The 11,275-nt window shown below is 39.6% G+C and overlaps 1 protein-coding gene across 5 annotated transcripts; it reads right to left on the reverse strand.

Moving 5' to 3' along the window:
* Positions 1–2,465: 2,465 nt before the first annotated feature.
* LOC145730064 (uncharacterized) lies at positions 2,466–10,872 on the reverse strand. 5 transcript variants are annotated; one of them, XM_081981048.1, is made up of 4 exons: positions 10,715–10,872; positions 9,737–10,589; positions 9,083–9,100; positions 2,466–7,783 (listed from the first exon to the last, which is right to left on the reverse strand). In XM_081981048.1, exons 1-4 carry the CDS (start codon positions 10,769–10,771, stop codon positions 2,583–2,585), a joined length of 6,129 nt encoding a protein of 2,042 aa, XP_081837174.1. In that variant the 5' UTR covers positions 10,772–10,872; the 3' UTR covers positions 2,466–2,582. The 5 variants fall into 5 exon arrangements, with proteins under 5 accessions (XP_081837174.1, XP_081837173.1, XP_081837175.1 ...); XM_081981047.1 differs by having other exon boundaries at positions 2,466–7,348; positions 7,766–7,783; positions 9,083–10,589; XM_081981049.1 differs by having other exon boundaries at positions 2,466–5,125; positions 5,774–7,783; positions 9,083–10,589.
* Between the last annotated feature and the right edge of the window lie 403 nt (positions 10,873–11,275).

The following is an 11,275-nucleotide window of genomic DNA, read 5'->3' on the forward strand; positions in this document are numbered from 1 at the left end:
GTGCAAGTTCTGTAGGACTCCCCCCTATCCACGGTACGTAGATTTAAAGCGTCGCTTGCAATGTTGCCATGTTCGACCCACTAAATTTCATTCAACAGAAACCGAAATGTACTGAAGAGTCCAAGATGCAATACCAAAACGTATCTATAGTGCCCTACTTAAAAAGACGGCAGAAAAGTGTGTGCAATAACGGCCAAAAGGATACGTGCAATCATCCAATACTGGGTCGTGCAAATACTGAGAGTTGCAACGATACTGCCGATTAGAGAGAGATTCTAACAGCTTCAACATATTGTTTAGATGGAACATTATTGTTTGCTCTTAATAGTATTAGTCATAATAAATATCTCAATTTGAAATTTTTTATGTACCACCAAGCCATTCGCGTTCTCTTATCTTTGTTTGTCTTGTTGTATCCAAAGGAATTTGAATCATTACATTGAAAATACACTAAAACCAGCATTAAGGAATTAGCAAAAAACAATGCTAAATCTGAATTTAAATAAAAAAAACTGCTTTTTAGTTTAAAAAATTCTGAAAATAGACTAAACTACGACCAATATATTCTATTGAGGGAGTCAAGGCTAAAAAACCGCCTAAATCCTAAAACTGTTCCGAAACAAGAGTTAAGGCAGGGACACATTGTTCTGACGCGACGCCATGCCACGCGACGTGACGCGACGTCATAAGGATCTGCACCGTGCATTTTTATGTACGTGTGCATACTGTTCTGACGCGATACTACCCCACGCCACGCGACGCCCCGCAACGTGATACAAATCTGAACTTGTCTGATTTTCGTCACATCGAGTCGTGTAACGTAGCGTGGATTCTGGAAGTGTGCAAGAGATCAACACGTGTTGGTAATAAAATCGAGGTGATGGCGGCAAAAATTGATGAAATTATGTTAATTGAAATGGTCCGACAATGAATGCAAATTCTCAAACTGGTCCTTGTTCATTCGGAAATACATATGAAATCGGTCTCTATTATCATTCATTTCGAGAAGCTCTAACGTGTGATATTCTCCATGAAAATAACGTGTCAAGTTTATTGGATGTATCCAATGTTTTTGTCTTTTTCTTTCTTCTAATACTAATAAACCTGCCACTGCTTCTATTTCTTGATCCCACTCATCAGAGGAACTGCTGCTTGCCATGATTTTTGAATGTTTTTGGTAATGTAGCTTAGCGTGGTATGAACTCGTATGTGCACACACAGTTCATCTGACGCATCACGTCGAGTGGCGTAGCGTGGTGTCGTGTCAGAACAATGTGTCCCTGCCTTTATGTATGTTGTACTTTTAGTTTTTGATATAATTGACAAAAATATGTGAAGTTGAAAATCTCAGTTGTGCATAAATTGATAATTCCTTTATCATAATTGAGGTCATTCTCTTTGAAGCAGTCCACCAAACGGATGTTTGTTAGTTTTATGCAAATATTATGCTCTCTTTTTGCTAGTGGATGATGAATTTACGTTTTTTACACTTAGGAATACTGCTAACTCTTTTGGTTTTCTGTTATTGGATGTTATTTTTTCTATTTTTGATATATAAAGAAAAGTCTCTCCAATGAGAATAGAAAACAGTTACATAACATGCTTTTCTCATGATATAACAAAGTACTCAAGTGTGGTTACATCTTTTCTAAAGGTTATTGGCCTCGCCCACATTTATTCATTCACTATGCTTATCGCGTTACCTCCAACTCATATTAAGCCATTTATATAACAAATACTAAAATCACTTAGCACGTACTGCAGAGGTACAGGACCAATATACCACAGAGTACCTACCTGTGCATGACGTTATTTTATGTGATTTACACACCATTTTCAGTGATTCAGGAAGAGGACTTCTCTCATGCTCATTTTATACTATTATAATTCAGTAATCATAATATTATTTTATTTGTAAGGTGGCAAACATTCTGATGTAATCGATGATCATGATGAATATCGACAATCTACTGGGAACGATAGGGGACTTGAAACCTGCCAAATCTTCACAGACATATTTCAAATAATGAAGCTTCCAAAAAGGATGTAGGGAAGTTGGTGGTTCTAGACTATTTGCTTTTGTATGTTTTATTTAACTGGTTGCAGCTTTTATTTTTTTCAACAATATTTAGAACCTTAATTCTTATACATTCTCCCATTGGCCTTTGGTAAACTTTTTTTTTTTGACTTTTTGGTGCAGCAATATCCGTGCTAATTCTTGACTAAACGCGTTGTAACACCAACCTACATTAATTACACATAATAGTAGCGTTATCAAAGGAAAGAATGTACGTCTACGTACCAAGTCTGAGAATGCTTGTTAAAAGTTGCAACATGCATGCGAACCGTGTTTATATGAAAAGTTTATCCGGTCTCGAAGCGTAGAAAATGACGAAAGGTCTCAGTAATTATTGTTGTTTCTGATGACAAATTTGAATTGGATCATTAAAGGTAATATCCCAACATACTAATGAGTATTTATTATTAAAGCTACACAAATATATACTATTATTTTATAAATAGAAATTACAAAATAAATTTCTTATTACAATTAAAATCACATGTTAAACCAGACGTAAAATTTATTGAATATCAATATTATTATAAGGACAATTTGTTACTAAACATGTTATGCGGCACTTTTCTTTAACTCTATCAAACAAGGCATTTTCACCGCAAGTTTTATTAACTTTAACCAAAGTGTTATTAGCATCCAACTCGCAAGAGTAGAACTCCTTGCAATTTAATTCAGATGGGAAATTTCCAACATCACTACATTGAAACTCTTCTGACGTATCAGAGACACAAGAAAGTGACGTAACGCAACTTTGTTCTTTTTCATCGTAGGCTTGATTAGCCAGACACAAGTATTGTTTCAAGTCGAATTTTTCGTAAATATAATTCCAGCTACAGGAGTAGTACCGATTGCACTTTTGCGGATGTGCAAAGGTACCTTCTTCGGTACAATTAAGACTTGGTTCTCCAGGACATTGCACTGGAGAGGTGGTGCATGTTAAAGAGTAGGAATCAAACAAAGTTCCTTTAGGACAGTATCCTTCTAAGTCAATTAGCTCGTTTCCTAAGTCGATACATAAATGGTACTCTGAACAATCTGACGTGTCTGCATATTTTCCACCACCTGGACATTTGAAGGCTGGAATTCCAGATGAAGAGGTTGTACTGAGTGTTGTACTATCTGACGTTGAATCACTTTCAATGGTTTGACCAGTAGAACTTTCGCTTGAGATCGGTTCTTCTGTTGTTATTTCAGAAGTCCCTTCTTCTGTTATAGAAGTAGTCCAATCTCCTTCTCCACTTCCCACTGTTGTAGTTCTACTGGTAGAACTATCGGATGAACCGGGCGCAATAGAAGTAGAGATTTCTCCCAATGTAGAAGAACCTTTCTCGGTGCTACCAGGTGAGGTTGATTCATCTGCTGCAGTTGTTTCGAGCACTGGAGTTGAAGAAATTTCTTGTTCTGTTTTAGAACTATCAACTTCAGATACTGTACTCTGAGTGGCACTACTAGTTTCAGATTCACCACTACCTTCGGTAGCCCTTGAAGTACTTGAAGCTTCTGCTGTGGTAGTTTCGGATTCACTAACAGTTCCAACTTCGCCCTCTGTTGTTGTCGGCAGTGAAGATGATTCATCTGAATTATCGCTACTGGCAGTAGCAATTGGTGATGAACGGAATTCCTGGGCCGTACTGCTTTCCAATTCAGTAGTAGTACGTATTTCACCTTCTGTAGTTGTTGTTGTATCTGAACTATTTTGAGTTACACTTGAGGATGTACTAGAACCTTGGGTGGTACTTGTTTCAGATGTAACACTAGTGCCAACTTCCTCTCCTTCTGTGGTCGTGATTGACGTTGAAGTTGAATTGTCTAATTCGCCGCTGCTCTGAGTTGTTCTTGATGACGTACTAGATGTCTTTAACGTAGTAGCTTCAGACTTAACAGTACTACCAACTTCTTCTGATGTTGTTGTAGTAGACACTGATGAAGTTGAGCTTCCTGATTCACCGCTACTCTGAGTAGTACTTGTTGATACAATGGCTTCTTGGGTAGTACTTGTTGCGGATTCAACAGTAGTACCAATTTCTTCAATTGTTGTGGGCAACAATGTGGGAGTTTCTGATCCACCACTACCTTCAGAATTGCTTGACAAAGTAGTGGTTTCTCGTATTGTAGTCTCAGATTCAACGGTAGTACCAACATCTTTTTCTGTAGTTGTACTGGGAATAGTACTTGAATTTTCTGATGCACCGCTACCTTCAGAAGCGCTTGATGTCGTATTGGTTTTTTGTGTGGTATTTTCGGATTCACCAGTAGTGCTATCTTCTGCCTCAGTTATAGCTGTGGACACTGTCGTTAAACCTTCTGATACATCGCTACTCTGAGAAGTTCTAACCTCCTTTTCTGTAGTTTTAATAGTTACTGAACTATCAGACGTACTAACTTCTGGTGCTGTGGTTGTCTCAGATTCAGTAGTAGTATTATCTCCTGATGTGGTTGTTGTAGACGCTAAAGTTGAAGTTTCAGAGCTTACACTGCTTTCAGTGGAGTTTGAAGATTGTGATCGAGTAGTACTTAATTCAGATTCAACGGTAGTAGCTACTTCTTCTTCTGTAGTTGTACTGGGAACAGTATTTGAACCTTCAGATCCACCGCTACCTTCAGATATCAGAGTGGTTCCTTGTGTGGTGGTTTCGGATTCAACAGTAGTGCTAACTTCTTCTGCTTCAGTTGTAGCTGTTGGCAGTGTTGTTAAACCTGCTGATACATCGCTACTCTGAGAAGTGCTTGATGAAGTATTTGATCCTGGAACTGTGGTCGTTTCGGATTTACCAGTAGTCCTAACCTCCTTTTCTGTAGTTTTAATGGTTACTGAACTATCAGACGTACTAACTTCTGGGGATGTGGTAGTCCCAGTTTCAGTAGTAGTGTCATCTCCTGATGTTGTTGTAGACGCTAAAGTTGAAGTTTCAGAGCTTGCACTGCTTTCAGTGGAGTTTGAAGATTGTGTTGGAGTAGTACTTGATTCAGATTCAACGGTAGTAGCGACTTCTTCTTCTTCTGTAGTTGTACTGGAAATAGTATTTGAACCCTCAGATCCACCGCTACCTTCAGATGTCGGAGTGGTTTCGGATTCAATAGTAGTGCTAACTTCTTCTGCTTCAGTTGTAGCTGTCGGCACTGACGTTGAACTTTTAGATCCACCGCTTCCTTGAGAACTGTTTGATGACGAACTAGTAGTTTGGGAATCAACGGCAGTAATAACTTCTTCTGTAGTTGTACTAGGGACAGTACTTGAATTATCTGATCCACCGGTACCTTCAGAGGCGTTTGATGCCGTAGTGGTTTTTCGTGTGGTAGTTTCGGCTTCAACAGTAGTACTAACTTCTTCTGCTTCAGTTGTAGCTGTTGGCAGTGTTGTTAAACCTGCTGATACATCGCTACTCTGAGAAGTGCTTGATGAAGTATTTGATCCTGGAACTGTGGTCGTTTCGGATTTACCAGTAGTCCTAACCTCCTTTTCTGTAGTTTTAATGGTTACTGAACTATCAGACGTACTAACTTCTGGGGATGTGGTAGTCACAGTTTCAGTAGTAGTGTCATCTCCTGATGTTGTTGTCGACGCTAAAGTTGAAGTTTCAGAGCTTGCACTGCTTTCAGTGGAGTTTGAAGATTGTGATCGAGTAGTACTTAATTCAGATTCAACGGTAGTAGCTACTTCTTCTTCTGTAGTTGTACTGGAAACAGTATTTGAACCTTCAGATCCACCGCTACCTTCAGATGTCGGAGTGGTTCCTCCTGTAGTGGTTTCCGATTCAAGAGTAGTGCTAACTTCTTCTGCTTCAGTTGTAGCTGTCGGCACTGTTGTTAAACCTTCTGATACATCGCTACTCTGAGAAGTACTTGATCCTGGAATTGTGGTCGTTTCGGATTTACCAGTAGTTCTAACGTCCTTTTCTGTAGTTTTAATAGTTACTGAACTATCAGACGTACTATCTTCTGGGGCTGTGGTTGTCTCAGATTCAGTGGTAGTATTATCTCCTGATGTTGTTGTTGTTGACACTAAAGTTGAGGCTTCAGAGCTTGCACTGCTCTCAGTGGAGTTTGAAGATTGTGATGGAGCAGTACTTGATTCAGATTCAACGGTAGTAACGACTTCTTCTGTAGTTGTGCTGGAAACAGTATTTGAACCTTCAGATCCACCGCTACCTTCAGATGTCGGAGTGGTTCCTTGTGTAGTGGTTTCGGATTCAACAGTAGTGCTGATTTGTTCGGCTTCAGTTGTAGCTGTGGGAACTGTCGTTAAACCTTCTGATCCATCGCTACTTTGAGAAGTGCTTGATGAAGTACTTGATCCTGGAATTGTGGTCGTTTCGGATTTACCAGTAGTTCTAACGTCCTTTTCTGTAGTTTTAATAGTTACTGAACTATCAGACGTACTAACTTCTGGTGCTGTGGTTGTCTCAGATTCAGTAGTAGTATTATCTCCTGATGTTGTTGTTGTTGTAGACGCTAAAGTTGAAGTTTCAGAGCTTGCACTGCTTTCAGTGGAGTTTGAAGATTGTGGAGTAGTACTTGATTCGGATTCAACGGTAGTACCGACTTCTTCTTCTTCTGTAGTTGTACTGGAAATAGTATTTGAACCCTCAGATCCACCGCTACCTTCAGATGTCGGAGTAGTTTCGGATTCAATAGTAGTGCTAACTTCTTCTGCTTCAGTTGTAGCTGTCGGCACTGACGTTGAACTTTTAGATCCACCGCTACCTTGAGCAGTGTTTGATGATTGACTAGTAGTTTGGGAATCAACGGCAGTAATAACTTCTTCTGTAGTTGTACTAGGGACGGTACTTGAATTATCTGATTCACCAGTACCTTCAGAGGCGTTTGATGCCGTAGTGGTTTTTCGTGTGGTAGTTTCGGCTTCAACAGTAGTACTAACTTCTTCTGCTTCAGTTGTAGCTGTTGGCAGTGTTGTTAAACCTGCTGATACATCGCTACTCTGAGAAGTGCTTGATGAAGTATTTGATCCTGGAACTGTGGTCGTTTCGGATTTACCAGTAGTCCTAACCTCCTTTTCTGTAGTTTTAATGGTTACTGAACTATCAGACGTAGTAACTTCTGGTGCTGTGGTTGTCTCAGATTCAGTAGTAGTATTATCTCCTGATGTGGTTGTTGTAGACGCTAAAGTTGAAGTTTCAGAGCTTGCACTGCTTTCAGTGGAGTTTGAAGATTGTGTTGGAGTAGTACTTGATTCAGATTCAACGGTAGTAGCTACTTCTTCTTCTGTAGTTGTACTGGAAACAGTATTTGAACCTTCAGATCCACCGCTACCTTCAGATGTCGGAGTGGTTCCTCCTGTAGTGGTTTCCGATACAAGAGTAGTGCTAACTTCTTCGGCTTCAGTTGTAATTGTGGGCACTGTTGTTAAACCTTCTGATACATCGCTACTCTGAGAAGTACTTGATCCTGGAATTGTGGTCGTTTCGGATTTACCAGTAGTCCTAACCTCCTTTTCTGTAGTTTTAATGGTTACTGAACTATCAGACGTACTAACTTCTGGTGCTGTGGTTGTCTCAGATTCAGTAGTAGAATTATCTCCTGATGTTGTTGTTGTTGTAGACGCTAAAGTTGAAGCTTCAGAGCTTGCACTGCTTTCAGTGGAGTTTGAAGATTGTGTAGTAGTACTTGATTCGGATTCAACGGTAGTACCGACTTCTTCTGTAGTTGTACTGGAAATAGTATTTGAACCCTCAGATCCACCGCTACCTTCAGATGTCGGAGTAGTTTCGGATTCAATAGTAGTGCTAACTTCTTCTGCTTCAGTTGTAGCTGTCGGCACTGACGTTGAACTTTTAGATCCACCGCTACCTTGAGCAGTGTTTGATGACGGACTAGTAGTTTGGGAATCAACGGCAGTAATAGCTTCTTCTGTAGTTGTACTAGGGACAGTACTTGAATTATCTGATCCACCAGTACTTTCAGAGGCGTTTGATGCCGTAGTGGTTTTTCGTGTGGTAGTTTCGGCTTCAACAGTAGTACTAACTTCTTCTGCTTCAGTTGTAGCTGGTGGCAGTGTTGTTAAACCTTCTGATACATCGCTACTCTGAGAAGTGCTTGATGAAGTACTTGATCCTGGAATTGTGGTCGTTTCGGATTTACCAGTAGTCCTAACCTCATTTTCTGTAGTTTTAATGGTTACTGAACTATCAGACGTAGTAGTATTATCTTCTGATGTTGTTGTTGTTGACACTAAAGTTGACGTTTCAGAGCTTGCACTGCTTTCAGTGGAGTTTGAAGATTGTGATGGAGTAGTACTTGATTCAGATTCAACGGTAGTAGCGACTTCTTCTTCTGTAGTTGTACTGGAAACAGTATTTGCATCTTCAGATCCACCACTACCTTCAGATGTCAGAGTGGTTCCTTGTGTGGTGGTTTCGGATTCAACAGTAGTGCTGACTTCTTCTGCTTCAGTTGTAGCTGTCGGCACTGACGTTGAACTTTTAGATCCACCGCTACCTTGAGAAGTGTTTGATGATTGACTAGTAGTTTGGGAATCAACGGCAGTAATAACTTCTTCTGTAGTTGTACTAGGGACAGTACTTGAATTATCTGATCCACCAGTACCTTCAGAGGCGTTTGATGCCGCAGTGGTTTTTCGTGTGGTAGTTTCGGCTTCAACAGTAGTACTAACTTCTTCTGCTTCAGTTGTAGCTGGTGGCAGTGTTGTTAAACCTTCTGATACATCGCTACTCTGAGAAGTGCTTAATGAGGTACTTGCTCCTGGAATTGTGGTTGTTTCAGATTTACCAGTAGTTCCAATCTCCTTTTCTGTAGTTCTAATGGTTACTGAACTATCAGACGTACTAATTTCTGGGGCTTTAGTAGTCTCAGATTCAGTAGTAGTATCATCTTCTGATATTGTTGTTGTCGACAATAAAGTCGAGGTTTTAGAGCTTGCACTGCTTTCAGTGGAGTTTGAAGATTGTGGAGTAGTACTTGATTCGGATTCAACGGTAGTACCGACTTCTTCTTCTTTTGTAGTTGTACTGGAAACAGTATTTGAACCCTCAGATCCACCGCTACCTTCAGATGTCGGAGTGGTTTCGGATTCAATAGTAGTGCTAACTTCTTCTGCTTCAGTTGTAGCTGTCGGCACTGACGTTGAACTTTTAGATCCACCGCTACCTTGAGAAGTGTTTGATGATTGACTAGTAGTTTGGGAATCAACGGCAGTAATAACTTCTTCTGTAGTTGTACTAGGGACGGTACTTGAATTATCTGATCCACCAGTACCTTCAGAGGCGTTTGATGCCGTAGTGGTTCTTCGTGTGGTAGTTTCGGCTTCAACAGTAGTACTAACTTCTTCTGCTTCAGTTGTAGCTGCCGGCACTGTTGTTAAACCTTCTGATACATCGCTACTCTGAGAAGTACTTGATCCTGGAATTGTGGTCGTTTCGGATTTACCAGTAGTTCTAACGTCCTTTTCTGTAGTTTTAATGGTTACTGAACTATCAGACGTACTATCTTCTGGGGCTGTGGTTGTCTCAGATTCAGTGGTAGTATTATCTCCTGATGTTGTTGTTGTTGACACTAAAGTTGAGGTTTCAGAGCTTGCACTGCTTTCAGTGGAGTTTGAAGATTGTGATGGAGCAGTACTTGATTCAGATTCAACGGTAGTAACGACTTTTTCTGTAGTTGTGCTGGAAACAGTATTTGAACCTTCAGATCCACCGCTACCTTCAGATGTCGGAGTGGTTTCGGATTCAATAGTAGTGCTAACTTCTTCTGCTTCAGTTGTAGCTGTCGGCACTGACGTTGAACTTTTAGATCCACCGCTACCTTGAGAAGTGTTTGATGATTGACTAGTAGTTTGGGATTCAACGGTAGTATCAACTTCTTCTTTTGGAGTTGTACTTGAAACAGTACTTAAATTTTCTGATTCACTGCTACCTTCAGAGGCGCTTGATGGCACAACAGTACTGCTACCATTTGGTAGTGATGGATGGGATCCCTGTGTTGTAGTAGTGTCTGATTCAACAGTACTAACAACGTCTTCTTCTGTTGTGGTTGTCGGAATAGAAGTTGAACTTACAGTGCCTGGGCTACTTTGAGTGACACTTGATGTACTGGGTTCCCGTATTGTCGTAATTTCAGATTCATCAGTATTTGCAGTTTCTGTAGTTGAAACAGAACCTGAACTTCCAGATGTTGTGCCTTGCGATGTTACGGTGGCTGGACTTACTTCTGTGGTAACAGTAAAGGTAACATCAGTATGATTGGATGAGCTTTTGGTCGATAAGGATCCCAATGTTGTGGTCACTATTGTCGAGTCATCTTCGGGTGGACATTCTGTTGTAGTACTACTTTCTGAAGGTGCCACACATTCCCATTTATTTGCGTCGCTACAGATTAGTCCTACGGGACATGTTTGGATCGTTTGTCTCGAAAATGCCAAAGTTATGGGTCCATAATTGGCGCATTCGAAGTAATTCGTTTCGTTAATGCATCTGAATGTTTTGCCATAACAATTCAATATGACTTCCTCTTCTTCCCCGCATTTTATACAGACGGCCTATAATCAAATAGTTTCTTTACAACTCTAAAATTCTTATATTTTACATGTGAGTAATCGATTCTTTTACACAGAAGCCTTGAGATATGTCAATTATTACTATTTTAAATACAAAAAGTACTTACGTCAGCGTTTGAAAAATACACTAATATTAAAACACTTAAAATCACTTTCAACTGCATTATGTTTTTGGGCACATGTCGAACTGATCTGAGATAGTCTGCATTGACATCACCACTTAAATAACTTCTCTCTTAAAGTACCATTGTTATAGTTAATTCCAAAGTAAATGTAGTACTTTGCGTAAATCTACGTCTGTAACAATCAATTTTATCGTATATGTAGATTTTTGTTTATGTCACGTCAATTCCTAGTGTGTGCTAGAACACTGAAAATTGAGAAAAGTGGCAAAATAAATGGCGTATTGTGTTTTGGCTCTTAATCAGCTCTCTATGAACAATAGTACGTGCCATACGTGACTCAATATGTAATATAGTCTAGTTAGGTAGTTTGGTACATTTTAATACCAAATCTAAAAGTTTTAATTTACATTTAGAATAATTTTGTTTAGAACATGTTGTTTAATTCAGTTTTTTTTTAAAATGAACGTTTGTGACAATTCCAGCAAACAAATTTGTTTTTCACCTAATTTACGTTTATTTTGATAACATTGGAAACAAAAGATA

This window comes from Ips typographus, linkage group LG6 (assembly GCF_016097725.1).
Source record: "Ips typographus isolate SLU linkage group LG6, UJ_Ityp_2.0, whole genome shotgun sequence".
Lineage (NCBI taxonomy): Eukaryota > Metazoa > Arthropoda > Insecta > Coleoptera > Curculionidae > Ips > Ips typographus.

Excerpts from the sequence above, each read along its gene's own strand:
- LOC145730064 (XM_081981045.1), bottom strand. The coding sequence starts at position 10,771 with ATGCAGTTGAAAGTGATTTTAAGTGTTTTAATATTAGTGTATTTTTCA. Across the intron at positions 10,590-10,714 it reads TGTATTTTTCAAACGCTGAC|GCCGTCTGTATAAAATGCGG; the intron begins GTAAGTACTTTT and ends ATTTGATTATAG. Across the intron at positions 7,784-9,082 it reads AGGTAGCGGTGGATCTGAGG|GTAGCGGTGGATCTGAGGGT; the intron begins GTTCAAATACTG and ends CGACATCTGAAG.